The 25967-nt window shown below is 46.9% G+C and overlaps 1 protein-coding gene across 1 annotated transcript in view; it reads right to left on the bottom strand.

Annotated features, from left to right (window-relative positions):
* The window catches only part of LOC148012182 (protein ZINC INDUCED FACILITATOR-LIKE 1-like), a 132011-nt gene that overhangs the window by 65936 nt on the left and 40108 nt on the right, over positions 1-25967 (bottom strand). Inside the window, exons 6-7 of the mRNA XM_087668749.1 lie at positions 18732-18785; positions 18581-18643 (exon numbers count right to left, since the gene is read on the bottom strand). Of these exons, the coding sequence (XP_087524875.1) occupies positions 18581-18643; positions 18732-18785 (117 nt within the window). The remainder of the gene's footprint in view (positions 1-18580; positions 18644-18731; positions 18786-25967) is intronic.

Genomic DNA, 25967 nt, shown 5'->3' with positions numbered 1-25967 from the left:
CTATGCACCTGCCACCTCCATTTTATGCTGTGGAAGGAAGATTTTGTGCATGCTGGTATATCGTGGATATCTTGGAATCATGTTTGTCCACCGAAATCCATGGGGGGGTGGGGCTGTTTTAGATGTTCAGACCCATCTGACAGCCCTTCGCTGGTCTTTTTTATAGGCAATGTGTGCTTGACAACAACCCTCTACAATTATTGCTCATTTTTTATTTGAGGTTTGGGGTCTTTTGCATGGTAATACAAAGATTCAAGGTTTGTGGTGGCATCCTCTTAATGCCAAGGTTCAATTCTCTACATCTGCTTCAATCCTTCTCAACCATTGGGTGGAAAGATATTTAGCATAAAGCCTATATTCTCCAAAAAAATTGAGTCTCCTACCGACACGCCGCTGCCCTCGCCCCTGTCATCACAACCCCGTCAAACCCCCGCCCCCCCCCCCCCCCCCGCGTGCTGACTCGCGTCGCACCCACCCCCCGGTCCCTCGCCTGCAGCGTGCCATCGCACTACTCCCCCCATCTCAGCGTAGACTACGCCACCACGTTGCTCCCCTGCACCCCCCTCCTCGTCATTTCGCTGCCCCCCCCCCCCCCCCCCGGGCCCTGTGGCCCTTGCCGCCTACCCCATTGCGCCACCCCCCCCCCCCCCCCCCCCCCCCCCGCACGCTACCCCTACCTCCTCCACCTTGAGGCCCGGCCAGGTAGACATACCAACTGACTTGGAAAACAACAACTTCCCCCTCCCCCCCCCCCCCCTCCTCGCCATTGACTCCCCCCACCCCACCCCCCCTTAGTTGCTCCCTCCCCCTGCAACAACTCCCCCCTCCGGTAGCACAGTAGCGTGATAGGTAGGTTCTTAGCGGGGACGTGCAATGGAAATCTCTAGTCAGACACCGGCACATTCTGCGAGTGCCCCCCAATCAAACACCTTGCGCATCATCCTCTCTGAGGAATAGCTCTTAGCCATCCGTGCCACAAAGCTGGAGTTGAAAGAAACAACGATCTTTGGTCAAGTCGTTGGACACTCCCCATCAAAAGCCCAACTATAGGATTGGCTCCACTCCACGATGTGCATGGGCACAACGCAGATCGAGGAGGCACTCCTCATGGGCCAAGGGATCTTCATGGTTCGACTCACCTCTGCGGACACAGCTCATGAGTTAGTGGAGAGCTCACCCTATGCCTCCACGAAGGAGGTCATTTACATGGTTCCCTGGTATAGCGGCTTCATAGTGGAGACATTTGCGCTCCATAACAGATTCCTCAAATATCCAATCACCTTACTTTTCCCTAGACTGGAGGTAGAGTACCGCCAGTTAGTGGAGGACTTTGGATAGCTCCTTGGCACAGTCCTTCCTGTCTCCTTCGCGAATGCAATGACAGCTGCAAGAGTCCCAAAGGTACAAGTGGTCATGAAAGACACAAAGAGTATACCAAAGTTCTTGGAGATTAAGGCAAGGGGTCACTCCTTTAGGCAGCAGGTCATTGTGACTAGGCAACCAGGGCAGTGCATGCACTGCCACAACTTTGGGCATCATGCAACAGATTGCATGCAGTTTGGAGCCAAGGCGGCTCTGCCAACAGGCCCGCAGGTGGACACTGACAGCTTCACACACGTCCAGACACGTCAGAGAGGGAGACAGCAAGGGAGGCCACAACCAGCTCCTCAGACACAGCATCGACAGCAGGGAGTAGGAGGGCAAGCGACGCCTTGCCGACAGAGCACTCCACAACCCTCCCTGCCCGTCCCACTTGGCAAGACCGCAATCCCCCACATCCACCACCCGCGCAACAGACTACCTCACCTGAGATCCCACAACCCCACACCCACCTCCCATGGATCCCCCATTGACCCTGGCCCACAGCCCCCCCCCAACACCCCACCATCCCTCAATCTTCTTCCCCCCCACCACCTCACCTGCCAAGCACCCCCCCCCTGATCCACACCTGGTACAAGTGATCTCTCCCAGACCCACCCCCCTCCTTCCACAAGAGAAGATGAGCCACACACGCCTACATCCTCCTCGCACCAGCAGTTTTGCCCTCCCCACACAGCCACTAGCTCATCTGTCTTTACCGCCCGTCACACTTTCCCGAGACAGGCACAATTGTTACCATAGGAGTTCTTCCGCAATGGCCCGTAGTCCTACCTGAGAGTTGCGGAGCGCAGAGTGTTTCCACTACCTCTAGTGGTGGGGATCTTCGTGGTTTGTAAGTCTAGGAGGGGCAAGATCCATCTACTAGCACCACCGAATGGACCAAACTACGCCTTCTTTCTTCAGTCCTCTCACTCACGGGATTGGACGACAACACATATAGAGGAGGAGGTGAAGGGTCAGGTGGCCGACCACATCTCCAAGTGGATCGGAGAAGAAGGACTAGCATTGTTTGTACAGCAGTGGCCAAGTTGCATGATGGGCATTAACTGGTGGGTTGGTGCCGAGGTCCCACACTTGAGCATTATCTTTCGAGCTTGTCCATAGTGGAGAGCTCCAATGGATGTGATCGAGTGGCCCCTTGCACAAGCGGCCTGTTTCTACCAATGTACAGAGTCATGACTCTCAACATGGATGATAGATGCATTGGTAGTACCACCTGGAGAATCTATCACCCCTATGGTCTGCCCGAGGGCCACCATGGGGGACTGGAGCTCGCCATCCAAGCCTGCGGCACAGTGTACCTGCATGCCCCATAGTTCTTTCTCCTCATCAGCAGCTTCCACACCGAAAAGATGCTTGTTCGGTTAGTCACAGGTTTCCCCATGAGCTTACACCTCGCATCCTGAAATGTGAATAGTCTCCATCACAGTGGGGCATGTGGTTCCAGGAACTTGATTGTTCAACAGGAGTTGTAGCCGGCCCTTGCAGAATGGATAGACATCCTACTTCTGCAGGAGCACAAGCTCACCCCTACCCACGTCCATCGGGTAGGAAAGGTTCTCCCAAGCAGGTCACACACCTACTAGGAATACGCCATCGCTGCCCATGGCAGAAGTGGAGGCGTATACACCTCTATTGGCCTGAGCCTTACTGCCTGCGTACAGGATCATGGGGCGATTGTGGCAGGGAGGGTTCTATGGGTCAGGTCGGATATTGGGGACTCGTGTCTCGAAGTCCTCAATGTCTATGCCCCCACTAAGGTTAGGGCACGCAGCAGGTTCTGGGTGGAGATTGCAACAGGACTCCCTCAGAGTCCTCAATGTCTATGCTCCCACTAAGGTTAGGGCACGCAGCAGGTTTTGGGTGGAGATTGCAGCAGGACTCCCAGAGGTGGACTCCTGGATTGTTGGAGAAGACTTCAACAACCTAGAGGCCTTAGAGGACCAACAGGGTAGAGGCAGAAACTACCAAGGTATGGCTGGGGAGGAGCGGGAGGCATGGGAGGTCTTCCTACTAGCAGTAGGAGTTCGCAATGCTTGGAGAGACCCAGCTTTCCACAAAGGGAAAGGTCATTGGACTTCTCGTGGGGATGCAAGGGGCTAGGCAAAGTCTTGCTGAAGCGGTTGGATAGGTTCTATGTGGGAGAGTAGGGATGCTCTCGCGAAGGCCAAATAGGGCAATTGGCTAGCACCACTCTGTCTGCCTGGTCCTCCTGACACTTGATCCCCCAGCATCTTCCCTAGGTACACGATCCTATTGAATCCCTGACTTGATCTACAGGAGAGAGGAGGTGAAGAGACAAATTGAGCAAATTTGGACTAGGGAGTAGAGCAGCAAGGACTGGATCGCAGAGGAGGTTGCAGAGGTCCTAGCCAAGTCGAGCACTATCTACCAAGAGGCAGCCCTATAGGCTAGGCAACAATGTTGGGAGGAGAAGAGAGCACTCTGGCGGGACCTAGCAGCCACACAGAGATTATTATAGGAGACTCCAAAGGATCCCATCCTCCACGCATAGGAGGTGCGCGCACAAGCAACCGTCGCCAGCCTAGAGGACAGGCACTCAGAGTTCTCATTCCGCTCCTCGGCAACCTTCTAGGCGCGCAAGGGGGACACGATGTGTAGGGAGTTCTTTTAGGCACATCAGCCCCGCACCTCAGGAAAGCAAATACGCAGCCTTCGGGATCAGTATGGGAGGATTCGCTCTAGCCCAGATGAGGTGATGGAGATTGCCACTGACTATTACAGATGCCTTTTACAGCAAGAGTCAGCCTAAACCGGAGGACAACGTTGCAAACAACAGATCTAGGATCACATCCCGTCCCTCATCACACAGGAGATGGGACGCTCCCTCCTTGCCCCCTTCATAGAGAAGTAATTAGAGAAGGCTTTCCACACACAAGACGGGCAGAAATGCCCGGGAGAGGATGGCCTCTCTAAGGCCTTCTTCACCACCTTTTGGGAGGTAGTGAAGGACCCCTTACTACTAGCTTTCCAGGAGATTCTCAATTCAGGTCGGATGCCAGGGAGTATCGGCAAGTCTTATCAATCTCCTCCCCAAAGGGGGAGACCGGTTGGAGCTATCCCAGTGGAGACCGATCATCTTGTTGCCAGTTGCCTATAAGGCACTGGCAAAGATGATTAGTAGATGACTCCGCCCCGTGCTTCCAGACATCATTCATGACACACAGACAGGCTTTGTCCAAGATAGTGTTAGAGGTAGAGTCATCCCCTGGACAGGCTGGTTTAGGGATTCTCTGTGGACAGCAGTACGGCAGAGTGCCACATCAGCGCAGAGGACACGTCAGCAGAGTACAGCAGTGCCACATCAGCACAGTACAGATGCCACATCAGCAGCTGCAGTCGAACAGTTTTACTGCAGTCGGCTGCATTTAATGCAGCTGACCTGGTGCTGGTGTTTCCTATTTTGTTGGCTATTTATAGCCAGTTTGTGGCACACTCCAGCATTCATTCATTCAGGTTCTGATCTTGAGATCTGTTGGCTGAGACAGGGGCTGACGGAGATCGAGGTTTTCAAGACGGAGACACATGCAGAAATTTCCTCTGCCCTCGTGTATATTTCTGCACTCTTATACAGCATACTACACTGCAGATTTTCTGCGTTTACACTATCTCCTTTTCTCTCTCTTTCTCTGTGTTCACTCTCTCTCAGTCTTTGTCCTACGCTTCCGCATTGCTGCTCTAACAGATAGGAGCATCCTAGACAATGTCTTTACCTTCTTTGAGGCGACAGAGTGGGCCTAACACAGTGGTCAGGGATCGGTTATACTACTCTTGGATTCTGAGAAAGCCTATGACAGGGTGGACTGGGTCTTTTTGGAAGGCACCATGGAGAGGTTGGGCTTCCCCCAGGGCATGGATCCATGGGGTCTCTACACTATATAGATCGGCTACCAGCAAAGTTCTCATAGGTGGCAGGAGAGGGGAGGATTTTCAGCTAGAGAGATCGGTACGGCAAGGCTTCCCACTGGCCCCATGTCTGTTCCTACTCTTTGCAGAGGCGATGTCTCACTTCCTCAAATCACGTGTGAGTGGGTTACGCGGCCTCCGACTTCCAATGAGAGAGGAGACGGAGCTATTAGACTCAGAGTATGCAGATGATACTGCACTTTACATTGAGGACGATGAGTTGATGCTAGAGAGAGTGAGACTAGCTCTCGAGGTGTTTTGTACTACAACAAGAGCGAAAATCAACTGGCAGAAGTCAATTGGTTTCCTTACAGACCCGGACTCTAGTACGGAGTGGGGCATCCACTTGGGATTTAGATGGGTGTGCAGAGGGCAAACCGTCTGCTACCTAGGGTTCCAAGTGGGACTAGACATCACCCCCGCCCAACAGTTTCTCCCAGTCCTCGACTCTATTCAGAGAAAGCTGTCCTATTGGAGTACTACTCGCCTCTCCCTAGCGGGCCGAGCCCTAGTGGTCAACCAAGTCCTCCTAGCGACGGCTTGGTACATCGCCTCATGTTGGTGCTTCTCCTCGTCCTGTGCTACTCAGCTTTGCCACCTAGTGCGGAATTTCTTCTGGGCCGGGTTGGACAGTTCCAAGGACTCTCAGGCCAAGGTGGCATGGGCAACCATCATCCGGCATCGGTCAGAGAGAGGGCTTGGGATCATTGACCCAAAATATCAGTATGGCCCTTTTGGGCAAGCTTGTAGTCCGCAATCTCACACCAGCCAGGAGGGCAGACCTAGAAGGTCCTACTACAGGAGGATCTCCAGGAGTGCCAACCGAGGCTTGGCGGGGATTGGAGACCGTCCTTGAGATGGATCTTCACGACGGCCCAAATCATGCTTCCCAAATCCCCCTTCCTACGTAGCTTACTTCGTGTGTGGCAGGGCCTTCGTAAGGCTCTAATTCAAAGCCCCCCAGGTTGCCAAGAGGAGATAGACCGTCAGCCGGTGATCTGGAACCCCCAGGTCAGAGATCAAGAGGGGGTACAAATCGGTGAGCGCCCCCACATCCAGTGGGCTGGTTGGGAGGCCGGCCCGGCTCGCACCATCAGGACCTGGCAGGAGGTGTACACGTTGGTGGACGAGGAGGTGTTGCGGCGGGCATCAGGTTGCCAAAGAGGAGTCGAGTTGAGGAGAAGGGAGATTAACGCAGCAATACCTCGAGAGTGGCTAGCTCCCCCGATACGAGAGCCAATAGAGCCCGGGGAGGTATGGGCCGCTATGTTCTCACCAGCAGGTATTGCCCTACAGGTGGCCGGTAGAGTGGGCGGCACTCCACCTGGGCCTTTCTTCACCGTGCAGGAGGGGGGGCATATGGCCCTTGACAGAGGGCAACAAGATGAGGGGATAGCTGTCCTTTCATGGAGGAGGATTCGAGTGATTGGCCTTCAAGGGAAGATATGGTGGCTGGACCCTTATGTCTTCTGGAAGGAGCTCAGGGAGTGGCACCTCTAGATCTAGGAGGGCAGGCCACTTGATGAGCTGGAGTGGAATCCGGGAGAGTGGCTATGGCCGGCCACTGCAGTCCCCAAGAAGCCACCAAGGTTCCTGGAGTACATTGCCAGGATTGCAAACACGTACTGATGCAGGAGGATATGGATTGGGCGTCGTTACATAGCATGCACTGGGCGGAGCACAGCATCACAAAGCCTTTCCGACGGATCTTCTAGCGCCACCTATGGGATAGGTGGAGACCGAGGAGGGTATCGTATTTCTTATGGCTGGTGGCACATGGAGGCATGGACATGGGAAGTTGGCTTCCCAAATGCAGGAGAAAGGTTGTAAGCGCTACATACAGCAGCCTCTGGAAACCCCAAAGCACTACCTTTGGTCGTGTGAGGCAGCCCAACTCATGTGGAGAGGAGCATGCCATATCATTCGCCATATAGCACCCAGCCTTGGATGTATCTCATGGGGAGCCTCAACTAGCACGCAGTCAGCCAGGGCCATCACCTTCTGTATGAGGCCGGGATATACAACACGATATTCATTATTGAGGCAGGGTCGTGCACAGTGGTAGGTTTTGAGACTCTACCCATCCGCCAAGTACTAGAGCCCACATCAGACCGCTCTGAGGTATGGGAGATCCTAGGGAGTCTTATTGGATGGCATATTTGGAAGGCACGGTATCAGGAGGCTTTTGGGGGAGAGAGACTTTCAATACAGGCGACCTTAGCAAAGCTCTGGATCTCCATCATCCACTCCCTCCGTGGCAGATGGAACCAGGTGTACGAGTCTATGGCTCGTCAAGAGCTCCGTTGTCATTTCATGCGCACTTGGGGTAACTAGCTACGCGAAGGCGCCCAATCCATGGCTTCCTACATCAATACATGTCTAGCAATCCTGGCTGTGTACTCCAAGAACCTCACAGGCTTCTTGGCGATTGCAATGGCCAGCCATAGCCACTCTCCAAGATCCCACTCCAACTCATTAAATGGCCTGATCTCCCATATCCAAAGGCGCCACTCCGAAAACTCCTCCCAAGGCACATAAGGGTCCAATCACCAAGTCTTCCCTTGGAGTCCGAGCACATGAATTCTCCTCTAGGAAGGACAGCAATCTCCTCATCCTGCTGTCCTCTGTCAAAACACCCCTCCATCCTGCACGGTAAAGAAGGTCCTGCAAGGGCCACCACCCACTCTACCTACCACCTGTAAGGGGATACCTGCCACCCAGTAAGAATCTAGCAGCCCACATCTCCCCAGGCTCTAGTGACTCATATTGGGAGGAGCATAGCATCACGGATGCCTTCCACCGAACATCTGACATCGCTTGTGGGACAGCTGGAGGCTGAGGAGGAAGTCGTATTTCCTTTGGCTTTTGGCACATTGGGGTCTAGCTGCTGTTGGAAGTTGGTTGGCCCAGATGCAGTAGAATGAGGTTGTAAGCGCTGCCCACAGCAGCATTTGGAGACCCCAAAGCATTGCCTTTGGTCTTACAAGGCAACATAGCTCGTGTGGAGAGAAGCCTGTAGTATTCTCTGCCATGTGGCACCTAGCCTTGGATGTATCTCGTGGGGGGCTTTTTGCTGGCAAGCAATCAACCAGGGCCGTCACCTTTGTATGAGGCCGGGATGCACGATATGATTTTTTTGATCGAGGTTGGGTCTTGTGCAGTGGTCGGCTTGAAGGCTTTACCCATCCACCAAGTATTGGAGCCCACAGCAAAGCACTCAAAGGTATGGGAGATCATAGGAAGTCTTACAGGTGGCACATTTGGAAGGCACACTATTAGGTGGTTTTTGGCGGGGAGTGCCTTTCAGTATATGTGAATTTCGCAGAGATTTGGACCTCCATCATCCACTCCCTCCACAGCCGGTGGGACCAACTGCAGGGCGAGTCTCGAGCCTGTCAAGAGCTCCGTCTTCACTTTTTGCGCACTTGGGGCGGCCATGACCTCTTCTTCATGATGCACATGGGCAGCCCCAAATGGCGATACACAAGGGTATGCAGCATTAGCCATGATAGAGAAACAATGCCACTAGGTACACTTCTAAGAGCCTCGCACACGAAGATGCTATTTGACACCGGTCACACTAGCCGTATGATGTATGGTGCCTATTTGGACCCCTAGCTTAGCTACATACGTATGGACACAGATTTTCACACAATGATTCGTAGCAAATCATCATTACCACATGAGATTACTTTTTCTAAGTTTGCTGCAACCCCCCAAGAAGATGGAGGCCCTTTTTTAGACCATCAACTTCATACACAAAATGCGTAACATGCAGCCAGATAGACTACATAGTAGAGTCTTTGAGGCCTCTAAGCAATTATCTCAAGTAGGATGGGAGACTTCATGGTATGCTTAGGTCAAGCAATGGCTTATACAATATGGGATTGACATGGACCATCTGCCCCCCTTTCAGTATGACCTTGACTCCCCCTTCATACGCCTCTCCCATATAGAGAGGAACTTGGTCATGCAGTAGGACCTTTACTAGTTATACATACAGCATACATGGATTTCACCCAAGCTTCCGCTTCCCCCGAAGATGTCATACTACAAAGACATGAGGACTAACAGCTGATTGCTTCATTCAGAGACATAGATACCTAGATGTATGCATGCCACATGAGAGGCAAGTAGCCATTGGCTGGCTCAAGGTATCCTCTCACCAACTTGAGATCGAGACTAGGAGGGCAGCCCACATCCCCAAAGCTGAGTAAATTTACAAATTATGCCAAGAGGAGGTGAAAAGCAAGGAGCATTGCATCTACAAATGCAAAGCCTATAGCACAACCCCTCATGCTATTAGGAGGAGACACCTCCCTCAAACTAATCATGGAGTCCCCACACCAGTGCCACTTGGGTTGGTTCTTAGTTGAGATTCAAAGGCTCTGCAAATCACAACTATAGGCTGACACCACATAGAATGCCCCAAGTCATCATCCAAGTAGATGGAATCCCCTGAGGGTCCGCGTGTTATGGTCCTTTTTATCACAAATGCCCTCTTCGCCGTCTTGTCTTGGAGCTTCAGTATGAGTGTACATTTTTGTGGCTCTTTCCCAATTCACCATGCTTTAGTAAAGGGAAGTGAATCATCCTCTTTGTACCCCAAACGTATACATAGCCCCTTACCATCATCCATGCGTGTTGATTCTTCCTTTTCGGGAATACCCTTCACCTTCACATTTATGTTCTTGCTTGCCTCATTTTCTCTTCTTGAAGGGCAGTACCTCCACTTCCTTCTTGATGTTCTTCATGACCTCGACTATCCTTCTTGTGTGGCTTCAAGCTTGAGGTCCATTGCTTTGTAGATTTTCACTTTAATTGCAATGATGATACCCTCTTAGATTTCCCCTTCCTCTCAACTATTACTTTATAATGCAGCAATTTCTTCTTTAAGCTGCTGAATTTCCATCAGCAAGGCTGTTTTTTCACTCCATCCTTCCACTTTGCCTTTAAGCTTGGCAATTTTATCTAATAAGCTACATTGTACCTGATTTATGCTATTGTCTAATGGCATCTTTGTATTGGAAATGAGTGTCTTCAGCACCTCCTCAAGGTTGTCTAGCTTGGCATCCACACTGTCCGTTTAGTAGCCAAGAAGATGCCTTGTTTCTTGCCCATTGTATTCTCAGGTGTGCAAGAGCTGCAGTACAGACAGGGGCATTGTCAGGGTGTGGTGGGTCAGGGCCAGGCTGGCATTGCCAATTACAAGCAAAGGAGGTGGGCATACCCAGGTAGGGCAAGGGCGGGCAGGGTCTGTAGGATGAGGGACAGGGCAAAGGCAGGTCAGGGAGAGGGCAGGGCAGGTCTGCAGGATGAGGGCAGGGCAGGGGCAGGTCAGGGAGAGGGCAGGGGCGGGTCAAAGAGAGGGCGAGACAGGTTTGGGTCGGCTATAGGCAGGTCTGAAGGATGAGGGGCAGGGCAAAGGCAGGTCAAGGAGAGGGCAGGGACAGGTCAAAGAGAGGGCCAGACAGGGAGGCGAGACACATCTGGGTCAGGGCGGGGTCGGGGGTAGAGGGTGTGAGGACTAGGGAAAGGTCAAGGGTCCTGGGCGGGGGCAGGAGCAGGGGGGAGGGTGAGATGCAAGGTAGCATAGTAACATGGGACGGCTATTTTCTAGCTTCCCCTCCCAATCCCATCCCATCCTCACAGGGTGGGCGCTGCATACATAGGCAGGGCACTGTGACGGACAGGACAGGAGCGGTCAGTCTGGACAGGTGCATCCACCATTAGGGCAGGGAAGTCTGAGTGTGTCTGATATAGGCCAGTCCTGTGCAGCACTGCATAGGGGCAGTCTGAGTGTGTCTGATAGTCCTGTGCAGCACTGCATAGGGGCAGAGATGGAGACCTCTTGTCGATCGATATGGATTTTCTGGATCAGCACTTGGCCAAGGTGGAAGACAAAGATGATTTGGACTCTAATGAGGAGTCTCGAACCAAGGACATTCCCGAAGATGCTAAAGGTGATGAAGCAAGTGAACGCCGCAAGATAGTGGTGGATACTAAAACCGGTCTATGACTCACATAAAGCGGTAGTTCCTTCAATTAACACCCGGTCTTTACACACACACACATAAGCAAAGACCTCACTCCCTCGCTCAACACCAGATTGGCCCCGAAGACCGGCGCCCCTCTCGGTATTTCTTTATTAATTAAAAGATGAAAATTTACAAAAATGATAATGTTCAAAAATACATAACTTGTGATCAGTTGGTTTTCATCTCTTCTGAGTAAATCCCAACTGCATAAAAATAGTACAGCATGTCCAGATCAACATCCCTTTTAGTAAAGCATTTTTTGTGACCAAAACTCAATGATTCCTGTGCAGAATTGCAATCTACAGATCTCTGAATTCACTATTCTTACTGTCCAGCATGTCCAGAGTTCACTGTTCTTACTGTCCAGCACATTGTTCTTACTATCCAGCATGTGCAAAATTCATTGTTCTTACTGCTCAGCATGTGACCAAAACTCAATGATTTGTGTGCAAAATTGCAATCCGCAGATCTCTGAATTCACTGTTCTTACTGTCCAGCATGTCTAGAGTTCATTGTTCTTACTGTCCAACATGTGCAGAATTTCAGAGAAAACACAGAATTGTACCTTCGATGGAATCAGCCCATCATGCAAAGCATTTCCTCTAAGAATAGAGAGAGAGCTGATCAAAGGGAGCAAGCTTTACCTCCGTACTTGATTCAGAGACATAGAAGTACTCTCCATGGCTGATTTTCTTGCAGCAATCTGCCCTCAGCTCCTCAAAAACTTCATTCTCCCATCTGCCCCTTATGCCTATTACGTTTTGTTTAATGCTCTCTCTCTCTCTCTTTTGGGAATTTATGCCACATGGTATACATGTAACAATTTTCCCGTCTAAACCTTTTGGTCTAAAATTCTCCATGATCAGTGCAAAATTTGACCTCGGCACAAACCGGAGAATTAATCCTCGTGCAAAAACGAAGATAATGACGCAAACAAATTTTGGGGTCCAAAAATAGTAACTCCCTAAATTTTAGAGATGGTGACCGCTACATTCCTCACGTTGTTGTGAGCAACTTTTATCATTGTGACCACATCAAAAAGTGTAATGTGGCTCAGTTATGGTGACTTTTATTCTGCGAGCATTCTCACATGTGCATCTTTTGTCTTGGCCAAGCTCATTGTCCTGCACCATCTCCAATGGCTAAGCACACAGTCCCAAACCACTGATATTCTATTCTTCAGTGCCCATTCAATATGGAACCGGTCCTAAGGCTCAGACAAACCATTAGTCCAATTTATCCCAATCGCTGTCTCTTCTGGCTATGCAAAGATCTTGGCTTATTCCAAGAGAACTCTAGGGGTAAGAAACAACAGCAACAAAAGAAAAGAAAAATTAAATATTTATATAAGTAAATAAGAAAAGCAACTGTAAAAAGTATCACCACCTGGTGACAAATACTACATCACAAGCTTTGAAATCCTCACAGCAGGGTGGTTGCACTCCTTTGTAGGGGAAAGGGGACATATACCAAGGAATGCTAGCTCAAGCTAATAGCTTGATGAGTGGATACATTCACACGAATGAGTATAAGGCACCCCCCTACAAGGAGCATGTGGTAGCAGTGTTAGATACAGATATTGTGTAGCAGCAAAGTGACCTTCCATGAGCAGGCTGCCATCGTTTACTTCACTGGTGGCATTTCCCTCATTACTTGTATCAAGGTTTGGCTTTAGTTTTTTTTTTTTTTTTTTTTTTAAATTAAATAAATGTTCCCTCACTCTCCCAAGTGGGTCTCCTCCTGTAGTATGATATAGAACCTCACCCTTGGGCTGGGGGGCAATCTCCTCTTGTAGCATGATAGAGAACCTCCCTTTGGGTGATTCCAACAGCATAATGGCACAGAACTTTGAGAAGTAAAGTAACTTCACTTGAAGATTAATGGCAGTCTTGAAGTCCCCAGATTAGTGGCAAGCACCACCTTCCCCACCATGTTTACGATTGGGGGCAGCCGATGGGCCTATAGACAGTCCAAGGGTTCTTCAAGGTTCTCTTTCATACCCCACGAGATCGGGCCCAAATTATGCAAAGTATCTCTTTCTTTCTTTTTAGATGGCTAATTAGTTCATGTTGTTCCATGGTGACCGTTGCAAGAATTTCAAGATGTCCTTAGATAGGCATGTCCTATTTGGGTGGAAGTGGTTGACTTCCCTTCGCATCTCTAGCAGCTTCTTCCATTGGTCTTGCAATCTCTTAGGCAGGTTTTGGTGGAACCTTGCTTGGCTTCCTACAACAAAAATCGTGCTCGTTTGCTCTAGGATCCTAGTAAAGTTCGCCTAACTAAAATACATTTCCAAGTTCCTGATTTGCATTCCTTGTTTTACAAGCTAAGATGGGGGACATTTGCAAGACACTACTTTAGATGTGGACAGCTTGGACACTTTATATATGAATGTAATCAGGATTATATGGGATCACAACATCATATGGATTTAGAAGAGAAGACACATATGCATGTGCAAGCACCTCAAGCTCTATCTTAGGAGCAAAATGCATCTCCTCTTCCACCTGCTATGCAATCAAGACTTTAGGATATGTGTGATATATAACCAGTGGAGGAATCTCAACCCTCCTATCACGATAAAGCTTCTAAGGAAGCCCCTTGGGGGGCAGTGGCAAAGTGTAATGCTCGCTAGGAAGCTTGTCCAGCTCCTATGCATGCCACCCCGCAAAATGTTACTCATCAGAGAAGGAATAAGGGTTTTTATTCAAGTGCACCCACACCAAGAGTGGGAAGAAAAAGTTATTTGGATTCTGTCTTGCTGTTTGATTCTTGGGGAAGGTTGCTTTCACCAAGGGAAGCTCTTCATACTTGGCAGCAACAGTTTCCTTCTTGAGCATCAATTGCCGGTTTGCAAAGAGATGACCTCACAGATGTCATTTGTGGTGAAATGGAGCAATTTGAGGTTGGTAAAACTGTAGATGCTAAAGGGAAAACACTGCAACAATAGTTTTCTCTTGCTCATTTTATCATGAGGACAGCGTTATGGAATGATAAAGGCATCTTATCTAGAAGCAAAATGTATAGACTATGGAGGACTATTTTTGTTGGCAATTGAGATACATTATGCATAGTAGAGCACAAGGAACATGCCATAGCTGGTTCCACTTATGTATATAAGGATTTTATGGTATTTTTCAATGGTCAGGTAGATATGGGGCCTTGTTTGTTGTTCACTCTTCCCTACAGCCTTCCTTGATTCGCTAGGATACCCAAGCCAAGTTTATGATTGTGGAGATTAAGTACGAGGAGGAGGCTCTTTGACTGGTAGGGGTGTATGCTCCCAACACGGCCTGGGATTCTCAACAGCTTTGGGTGGACTTGCAATGTCTCACTTTGGCTTGCCAAGCATTTTTCAAGGGTAACTTTAATACCTAAGAGTTTGTGGAACACGGAACTTCGTCTCATTCCATGATGGATGGTCCAACAACATACATGGGATGCTCTAACGACCTCATCATTAAAACAAGACATATGGTCCTAGCTCCATCCTTATGAACCAAGTTTTACCTTTCATTCTCTTCAACATATTGGAACCTAGGCTAGATTGCACAAGTGACAAGATATACGTTTGTCAAAGTGATTCTTTCCTTCCGACGGTGCTTAATATGTGAGTGGAGAGACAGTATATCCTCTCTAACCATTTTTCTCTGACCTTGAAAATGATTCATCACCCGATGGATGCCTTCAAGGCACAGCTAGGGAGTATGCCCTTGAGATTCAATTAGTTCTTCCTATTGCATGATAAGTTCTTGAAATATAAGCTGCAACTGATAGCTTCATTGGGCAAATAGGCTCTATCTGAGGGGTTGGAAGCCTTTGGAATGCATGGGCATTGTCTAGAGCTCATGCAATTCAGCAAGGATCTCCATTTAATGCTGATTTACAGCATTTGCAATCCTTGTTGGATCAATCTGCCACTTTACAACAAGCGGTGACTCATCTATGAGCTGATCACTTACTCCAAATGGTTGAAATGCAAAGTGCAGTCTCTCCATGATGAGTAGTATGAAAAATAAAAATTGATGCCTAATTTGGATGCCTTATATGATAGTAATTGCCAAAGTCATCAGTTTTATGCTAGGCTTTGTAAAAATATGCACATGAGAATATTGTATGTCTGTTGGATACATTGAATAAGGTGGTCACTAAGCCTAGTTCTATAACACCAATGTGCCTCCAGTATTATAAATCTTTGTTGGGTCCCCAAGAAATTCTTATTGATGTGATAGGTAATGCATGCAATTAATTATATTGTGGGAATGGTGCATAACCAAGTGAAACATGAATGGGAGGATTTTATGGAGGTTGATATCACTAAGGAGGATGTTGAGGAGGTGTTTTCTCATTTGCCTCGTAGGAAAAGCTATAGTCGGGATGGTTGCCTAATGAACAATTCTCCACTTACGTGGATCGTCTTAAAGGCCCCATTGGCCCATCTTTATCAACAAGTTTGGCGGTCAAGTTACATGCCCTTAGGTTGGAAGATTGCAGTGCTCAATATTTTGTGCGGTAAGAAAAACACTTTTGCAGGAATGAACTGTTTTGTTATGATATGCTTTGCCTATTATCAAAGATTCCTCACCTCAATTTTAAGCAATGGAGGCCCATTTCTGCCATGGAATCCCTATATAAAATTTTCTCCAAGATAATCGCAAACAAACTGCAAAAAAGTTTTCCCATAGTTGATTCACCCACAACAATATGGTTTCATCAAGGGATGCAACATCATGCACAATATTCTCAATGTACAATTGAGGATTGAGTATGCAAAAGCCTTTGATCAGCATGCCATTATGATTCAATTGGATATTGAAAAGGCATTTGATCATGTCAATTGGTCATGTCTTCGACACTTAATGTCTACCATGGGTTTCGGACCTCAAATGGCATCTCTTATTGATATTATCAGCACTGCTACAATGGCATGTATTGCACTTAATGAGGTAGTGACTGATGAGATTGCCCTTACTCATTCGCTCCACCAAGGATGCCCTCTTAGTCCCTTGCTATTTACTTTGGTGACGCATCGAATGCTCTCTCTGTTGTTGGATAAGTTGGCTATTGATGATGAGATTGTTGGATTGACTCTTCCGAGTGGAGAAAAACTTTTGAGTCAATCTCTCACCGATGATTCCTTTATGTTCCTCAAGGCTGAAAGATCCAACTTCGAAAGGGCCATGGTGACTTGGAGCCTTTTCGGTCTCACTTCAAGCTTGCATATCAATGTGCAAAAATCTACCTTGATCAATGGTACAGAGAGGGATTTGAGTAATTTGGCAAGGGGGTGTAGTTCTTCGAGGTGAGATAACTTGACATGTGGTTTATCCCATAGGGATGGATGTGGATCCTCATGCTTTGCTTGACTCAATGACTTCCTGCATACATGATAAGTTTATGTATTGGAAGTCTCAAGGTTGGCCTCTACATGTGCGATTGAAAGTGGCCCAAACAATCATGATCAACATGATCTCATATTTTTTGATATTGCTTCCATGGACGCAAAGATTGTTGCATAGGTTGGTTCAGCCTATCTGCTTCATGCTCTTGAAAAAACAAGGAAATTGAATGGGCCAAGAGTGGGTGTCCTAGCAAGGTGTAAGCACGCCAAAATGTTTGGGTGGTGCTACCTTGTTGGATGTTAAAATCCACATGACAGCTTTGAGGACATTGAAAACTTAGCGTTGAGTGAAATAATTGCATCAAAATTCAACAAGATACAAAGTAGACAAAAAGGGGACATTTCCATAACACGAAACACTGTGTCCTACACATTTCCAAAACTTTTTCTACAATTTCCTTGTTTTTTGTGGCCTGTTTCTGTGCTTGAACCTTCAAAAACATTGTTTCTCTGCTCCTGGCTTTTGAAATTTCCATTTCCTATGATATGGGTGGTAGGCATCCTCTTGCTTAGAACATCCTCCAAGCCCTCTTACTATCTTAGCCCAAGAATAGCTGGTAAATCTCTGCCTAAGGCCTAGCCAAATAATTACATTTTTTCCTATGTACAAGAGGTCAAAAAAAGCAGTTTTGCCTACTTACGTGTGCAAATCCTGAGTTAAAATCCTTGCTATGATTGGGCTCATGTATCCCTGCACCCCTTATCATACCACTTGTTTTGAGGGCTTGTATTACATGGAGCCACACCCTAAAAGGCACTAGTCTGTGGGAAAGCATGTGCTGCTGAAATGTGTAATGTGTCTGCAAAGACTTTGTAAGATCTTCAAGAAAGTTAAATGGGTCCATAGTTCAGTCCCTCATGGGTAGTGCTATTGTATACTCTAGCTGCATCTCGCATGAAATGATATCTCAGGTATCCACATTCGTATGGGATCAAAATATGTGTCAACGCTCTACAAGCCATTGAGAAAGAAAGATATGCGTGGTCTGCTGCCACTGGAATGAGTCTATCAGATATCATAAAGATCCCAATATTAGGTATCAGACTAGGAGATCCCATCAAGTAGTTTACCATAATAGCACCTCCTTTAGAATTCCAGCAAGTTAGAGTGCCTCATCTTGGCCCGCATTATAGACCATTAAAAATCACCAGCCTGTGGAAGTAAGAAGTTACCATGTACAAGACTTAGGCGTCTAAGTAGATCAAGAGCACTCCTAAAGCCTCTTGATTTGTCTAGACAACTTTGCATGGAATCATGGATTGGAAAAGAATCGTCTAGATATCAGAGTACCTTGCTATTTCCTGCAGGACTCTTGATCTCCAAGAAGATGTGACATTTACACACTGAAAATTTTCTAATACTTTTAGGCTTAGCCATGGCTCGTATACAACAATATAAGGCATTCCATCTCATACAATTGAGGACAATTTACAAGTTCATAACTTGTACTAGTTCTCTTACTGTTTTGAAATCAGCCAAAGTTCATTTCAGTTACTTCTAGATGCTGAACAGCTTCTGTATCTAGGCCATCATCTCCCACTACCACTGGACATGTCTTACAAATGTCACAACTCAGTAGAATATATCATATGTTGAGCACTATCCTCTACAGTCCCATCTTAGATATACCATGACGATAGGAAAGCTACCATCTATTGTATACATAGATAATAGATTCAGCACACTTTACAAACTTTTCATAATCTACACCTTTCCAAAATTGTATGATACATAAATGCAACCTTATAAACCCCGATAGGATTTGTAAACATTATTCAAACATTAATACGACCTCTGAAAAAATACAAATTTGATGAAAATGAAGTTTCCAACCTGAGCCAAATATCCTCCAATGGCAGGACCAATTATCAAGCCAACCCCCCACATTGTTCCCACCTATTGCAACACCACGAAACATGAATTAGAGTATTAACAAGCCAAGTATTCAGACCCCAAAAGAACCTTAACTTTGCTTGCAATTTACCATTGACAGCCCCAATGCTTGCTGCTCCTCACTGCAAATTTCAGACGCATAGGCCTACCAAAAGCCACATTGATTAGGGAGCAGACATTACACCAGTCTTAACATATGAAAAACTTATAGTCTAAAATAACCTGCAGCAAGGCTTCAATTTAAAATTTCATATCAAGCTACAGATGTGGCTTCCTATTATCTGCTTCAGCTATAATTAAGGTAAGATCAGGAAGCCAGTCAAAGCATGTGAGACACCCCAAAAACCAGCATGCCCAATATGAACCAAACACCTCAATCTACTGCAGACATAATTGAGGGTAACATAGGCATAAAGATTGTGGACTAGAGTAGGAAGATCTCTAGCTAGCTCGCAGGCCTACACACTGATTAAAAAGAAACTCACATGTATAAAGTGTGGGCACTTATATATAGGAGATGAAAGTAGCCAATCTGCAGTGGCCAAATGTACCCAACCTAGAACTAGTCGTTGGCACTTGGCTTGGATACAGCATGGACCTGGTGGCATGTGTGCAATGCAGTGAGTCAGAGGAGACACAAAGACACTGCCTATGGGACAGTCCTAGAGCCAGGCAGTATGGAGAAAAACCCTTAGGATGATATTCCATAGCGCAGCAGATACCATGGTGGCAACCAGGGGGCTATAGCCTGGGTCATAGATACAGGCCCAGCATATGTCTATGAGGATGTTCAAGGGAGCCTCTCTCTTCTCATCATTGGACAACATCTGAGAAAGATACCCACCTCAGATTACTCAGACAGCGGACCTAGGGACACTATCACAGATGGGAGCTAAATGCCAATATCATAGCCTAGTCCATCTATACCACGAGATACAAGCATGGTATTAACTGTCACAAGACTGTGACAACTATTACCTTTTTGTTGATTTCTTTATTACATATTTTATTTGGTTTTTCTTTTTGGAAGGATCCCTCTTGAAATCTAAACGCTTGAGTTGCATGGCCAGTTTGTGAAACGGACAAGAATGTCTAGTGAGTCAAGATTGGACAGTTAAGGTCCAGTATAAGTCTAGAAGAGACTGATGGCACTGTAGATTGACAAGCCTGGAAGAGACTTGTGAAAGTGTATATGGACAAGTGAGTTGAAGAACTAGCCTGGAAGAGACTAGTCCAAAGTGAAGATGGACAAATCTTCAAGAGATTAGTCCATGTGGGGTCATCAGTGGAAATTCACTTTTAGTTGAGCTACATTACAAATTTGGATGTAGCTATAGTCTACAAAGATGGTCAGAAGACTAGTGGAGATGCAATGGAAGCAACTCCTAAAATTTAGGGAGTTACTATTTTTGAATCCCAGAATCTGTTTGCGTCATTATCTTCGTTTTTGCATGAGGATTAATTCTCTGGTCTGTGCCGAGGTCAAATTTTGAACCGAGGATGGAGAATTTTAGACCGAAAGGTTTAAATAGGAAAATTGTTACATGTATGCCATGTGTCACAATTTGGGCATAAATTCCCAAAAGAGAGAGAGAGAGAGAGAGAGGGCAGCACAAAAACGAGTTTCAATGCATGGCGGGCTCATTTTTGTGAAAGGGAGATGGATTGCTGCAGATGGAGAGCTCTTGAGAGTTGGTCTACCTTGTCTATGATGCACAGAGGCTTGGGCTTGCTTCCTATTCTCTCTCTCTCTCTCTCCCTGACAGTATGGTTATGCTGCAGAATCAAGGGCCTTTCTTTTGATTCAAGTACAGCTGTGTGGAATATGTTGTTTATGCATGAGGCAAGAGCCTCTTTTCTCCAAGAACAGGAACAGTTGTTTGCAGTTCCCAGCAGGGACAGGTGAAGGTGGTAACCTCGCCGAGCAAGTGCCTGAAACAGCACTAAACCAGAACTGATTCTAGACTGTTCAGAGGGTATTTCAGAATCCGATTGATGTCAGAATCAAGGGGCACTTGGCCTAGATGATGCAAGACAGTGCAGGGAGCAGTATGAACTATAAACAGGTTTCAGAACAGGTCTGAACCAGTAATTACAGTGGGCTGAACAGTACAGGGAACAGTATGAGTTGTAAACAGGTCTCAAAACAGGTCTGAACCAGTATTTACAGCAGGCAGAAATGGCCAATTCTGCACTCCAACCAGAAGATTCAGACTTGGGCAGAGTTTCCCCTCCTAGTCAACTTGTTTTGGGTCAGTAATTGTGCTGTTATGCTGCCAAATTTCACCCAGAATAGGTGAAAGACAGCCCATTGTACTTTCTCTCTTTCTAAAGATAAAGAAATACCACAAGGGGCACCTAACTTAGGGGCCAACAGGGTGTCTGTGTGGCAACAGGAGCATTCTAGCTTCCTGTATGTCTTCTTGATTCTGTGTCTTTAAGTTCAGGTAAAGTGGGCGACTGTTAAATTGGGTGAAAGCATTTATTTATTTTGGTTGTACACTACCGCCCTTCCCAGTGAACAAGCCGGTTACATTAACCCTCATGATGTATCCACAATGGTGAATTAATCAAGGATTTGAATAGAGATCATTCACTCTCTTCACGTGAGATGAGAGAGGATGAAGAGCAGCTCTAAGAGGATGAGGAAGAGAGGAGAGGCTTTCATGCAAATATGGGACTTAGGCACTTTCTTCCATACTCCCCCTCACATTGTTTGGCATTATGGTGCACTGGATTGGTTGTCGCACAATCATTGTATTTGATGTACTTAGTTACTTTTTATAGAGTTCCTTCTACTTTGTATTTTACCTCAAGCTTTTCGCTGAGGTGTTACTAATAGATTTCTCTTTTCTTAGAAAAAAGCGGAATCATATGTGGCAAAGTGTTCAAAGGAAATTGGGATGGTTTTTTTTGTGTTGAGTATAAACAACATTGTTTTGCAATGGACTACGAGATGCAGCCAAGTCATTGATCTTCAAGATGTATCCACTAGGGAGACCTTGATAGAGATAGTCCACACTCTTTATGAGAGATGGGAGGGGATGCAGGCCAGCTCTGAGACATGATGAGGAAGAAAAAGAGAAGCCTTCCCATAGGTTTGGGATTTTGACACCTTTCATACCACCCCTTAGATGGTCTAGCATTGTATGTTAGAGATTGGCATTCCCTGGACAGGCAGGTGCAGATCTGAGCAGTTTCCGGCAGCTATACCAGGCAGTCCACATGGCAAGCAGCTGACATCAGCATGCATTAGGCAGGGAAAGTGACACGTGTCAGGTCGACAGCTGCGCTGTGGTCAGACTGCGCAGGTCGGACAGTTTTTGCCAGTCGACTGCATTAAAGCAGTGGCACCTGCATTATTTGATATAGTTTTCTTGGGTTATTTATAGACCCCAGTTTCCACACTCTTGCACAGTTGTGCTCTCAGTTTTCACACTGCTGACCATAGAGACTTCCCTCGGGGTTAACAGAGTGTGAGATCTTCGAGGTGGAGACATACGTAGATATTCTCTCTGCACCCATCTATGTATCTGCATTTTTATACAGCATTATCCACTGCAGATTTTCTGCATTTTACTGTCTCTCTCTCTTCTCTCTCTGTTCACTCTTTGTCTTGGTCATACGCTTCTGCATTGCTTCACTCTCACATGGTATCAGAGCATTGAAGGACTGACCAAGGGTGGACCGACCAAGCATTGAAGAACAACCTGAAAAGAACATTTCAGCCCGACACAAGGCTGCATTTTCAGTGTTCAAGGGTGAGCAAGAGGGCTGTGCATTAGAACAAGGCTGAGGCGAGCGTGGGCATGTGAGAAAAGAGCAGATTTGCTGAAGCTGCTGCTGATTTTTGCTATTAGAGAAGGAAGAAGGCTGCATTTTGGGCCTTCAAGTGCAGATTTTACATTTTTATCACCTCCAGGGATGGAGGAGTGGGAGGAGTGAAGAGCCCTAGCGAGCTACTTTCACATGGTCAAAGGGGCTACTTTTTATGTTTTGTGTATGCATTGTAGGTGAAGATGCCTTCTTAGGCCGAGAGTCAAGACAAAGTGTAGGCGATCATGGACCGGAAGGTGCTCGTGTTACCGGCCCTTCCATCAAATCAAAAGCTCGATGGTGAGAGCTACCACATCGAACGGGTTATGATACTTGCCATTCTCAAGTCCTATGATTTGGCGGAGCTTGTTACGGAGGCTATTCATTGTCCTTCTTCGCGAGACGAGCCCAAACTCTCTTCAGGTGATAAGTTGGAGTTGGCAAAGGCTCATGCATATTGGGACAAACTCAATGCTCGCATTCGCTCGTTTTTATTTTTCTCATGCACTACAACTGTTATCTCTCATATTGAGCATTTGATGGTGGCCAGGAGATATGGCTAGAGCTTGATCAGATGTATAATCATATGACCATCATGAAACCAATTTCTTTGGAAGTGCAGATGCGGACTATGAGTGTCAACAAGTCATCTTCTATGCCGGAGCATATTAACAAGCTGAGGCAGCTTCAGATGCAGGTATAAAATGCAGGGAAGGTGATCACTTCTAAAGACATGGCGATAACTCTTCTTTCACAGTAACCGCCCTGCTTTAGTGGCTTTTATTCCGCCTTGACTGCTTCAGGGCGGTTTGAGACTCTTTGCTAGGAGGAGGAGTTCCTATGGTCTTGGACCAAGAGAAGTAGTTGAAAAGGACCAATGCTTCTAAATCTGAGGCCTTGATTGGTTAGTCCTCTTAGAAGAATGGGAAGGACCAACAGGAGGAGGACAAATCCAAGAAGGACAAGGAAAAGGAGTCCACTTGTCACATCTGTGGCAAGACCGGTCACTGGAAGAAGAATTGCCCCGACAAGGAGAAGAAGGAAAAGGAGAAGAATGAGAAAGCTTCAAATGATTCCGGAGCGATGGCTGCTCACTCATCAACTACTTCCCTTCACTTAAAGGTGGTTGAGAAATTGACCCTGAAGGCCTTTGAGGCTGCGTTGACAGGCCCATAAACTCGGAAGTGGATTGTTGACAGTGGTGCCTCACGGCACATGACTTCTTTAGCAAGTGTTGCTCATTTGCAGCATTTGCATGGCCAAATTCTCAATGATGATAGGTTGCTCTCTGAGGAGAACCGATTGGGCCGTAAACTAAAGATCTTATGATTGGATAAGGGTGGACATTTGTTTCTAATGAGCTTGCTCATTTTGTGCAGTTCGTAGTATCCACCAAGAGTTTTCTAATACAAACACCCCTCGACGCTCAAGAGAATGGTATATTGGAGCGGAAGAATCGCAGTGTGATCGAGATGGCCCGTACCACAATGGAGCATCGTCAAACATCTCAATGTTTATGGGGTGAGGCTGTGGCTACTGCAATTCACATTCTTAATCGATCCCCTACTTCTGCTATTGTTGGTATGATTCCCCTTATGAGATGTACTTTGGGTCTAAGCCAGATGTTTCTTATTTCAGGATTTTTAGGTGTGATAAATTTAAAGCACCTTCCAAAAGACAGGTGTTTGTGGGCTATAGCTCGCAAACTCAAAGCTACCAATTATATGATCCCGTTAAGTGGGATGTCTATGTTGGGGGTAAAGGCGCCTCTGTCTAACCGCCCGTGTATTACTACACTGACAGTCACCGCCACTACACACTGCAGGTAGCGGACGCCCGTCACCGTCACTTTTTTCTTTATTCTTTTAGTAACAGTTTGAATAAAGGAAGGCCCGATCACACATTGTGACTGTTGGAGTTTCCATTTCTAGTCTCTCCCTTTCTTGCTCTTGCTCTTGCTCTCCCGCCATAGCTCTCGAGTCCAACCTTCGATCCGTCGCTCCCTTTCAACCGGTATCAGAGCTTTGATTTCCGACTCTTGAGCTTGGTTCGTGGCATTCTCAGCATCCCATCGACTCCCTACTTGCATTGGGTCTCCTTCCCGGCATCCATATCCGACTCCTTCAAGCTCCCGTCACTCCCCGGCTTCCCAAGTACCTTCCCGGCATTGTTGGGCACCTTCAGGGCATTACATCAGAGGTATTTGATCATTTTCTTCAGGGTTTACTTCAGTTCTCAGGTCTCACAGGCTGTAAACAAGATTGGGGCAGCCACCATTGAAGCTCCCTTGCTTCATATCTCACTTGCCTTTGAACAAGACTTGCTGGAGCTTGTTTAAGGCCTTCCTTGGCTTTAACCGGACCCCTCAGAAGCTTGGCCACCGTTTTTTGCAGCCCCAGGACCAGCATTTACAGTTGGCGGAATCACGCAGCCCTCCCATATGTGTCTTCAGCATTGACAATCACAACAGCAGCTCTCCCCCTCCATTGGCACTTGGAAAGGCTCCATTTCGAGCATATGAACATGCTTTGATGCTTGGTTTTGATGGTTGATGTATTGGCATAGCATAACAATCCACAGTAGATAGTTTATGACAGTGTTACACTGACATTTGATGCTACAGCTTGTTTGGCATTGTCATTTAATGCCCGATTGGTCCGTTTGATGCCCGGATGTTAGGAAAATGTATGCCTATTGTTTAGCAACCATTTGGAGCTAATTTTGGTGCTGAAATTCTCAGTTTTGAACAGTAAATCACTCCTGTACACAGTTGGGCTGAAGTCATTTTACTCATGTAAACTTATGCCTATGCTTTTTCGGGCTATGTTTCGGACATATATGGTGATGTATTGACACTTGGGGCTCGACATAGAGCTTGGTTTTGATTCGGGATCGTTGGTTGAGCTTGAGGTCGCATTGCAAAGCATTTGGATGCTCCGTCTTGGATGTACTTATGGCATGTATGTTGCTTATGTCTGACCGGTCTTGACATGCTTAGCCTATGCCATTACTACATGCTAGTTACATTGTTTGGAGCCTATTGCTATTGGAGCTCGGTCTTGGCTTGACCTTGGATTCTCGGAGCTTACTTGAGCTATTTATTGGCTTGTCAGAGTTGTATCTTGGGATGTACTTGATGTCTTACATGCTTATGGATGCTACATACGGATGCTCTACTACCTACATTGTTCGAGATGTACTATTGATGTATTGTCTTGGATTTATGTCATTGGCATTGTGTCTTGCCTTGGCTTGAGCTCTTGAGCTCGTACATACGGCTTTTGTGCCAATGGGAGCATTCTTAAATGCTTATCAGACATTGAGCAGGTGATACTTTTATGCATTGAGCCGTTACATGCTATTGAGCAGTTACAGACACATCAGACTTTGGGACTTCTAACCTTTTGGGACGATATATCATATGTCTTGGTTCACTGTATGCTTATGAGCCAAGTCTCAGTTTTGGATCCATATCTTTGTGAACTAACACCTACTTGTGTCAAGTTTTGGT

The sequence above is a fragment of the Lygodium microphyllum genome, chromosome 27, assembly GCF_053477565.2.
Source record: "Lygodium microphyllum isolate KBCC chromosome 27, Lygodium_microphyllum_v1.1.10, whole genome shotgun sequence".
NCBI classification, from domain to species: domain Eukaryota; kingdom Viridiplantae; phylum Streptophyta; class Polypodiopsida; order Schizaeales; family Lygodiaceae; genus Lygodium; species Lygodium microphyllum.
Note: the sequence above shows the minus strand (reverse complement) of the source record. Positions and strands in the feature narration are given on the sequence as shown.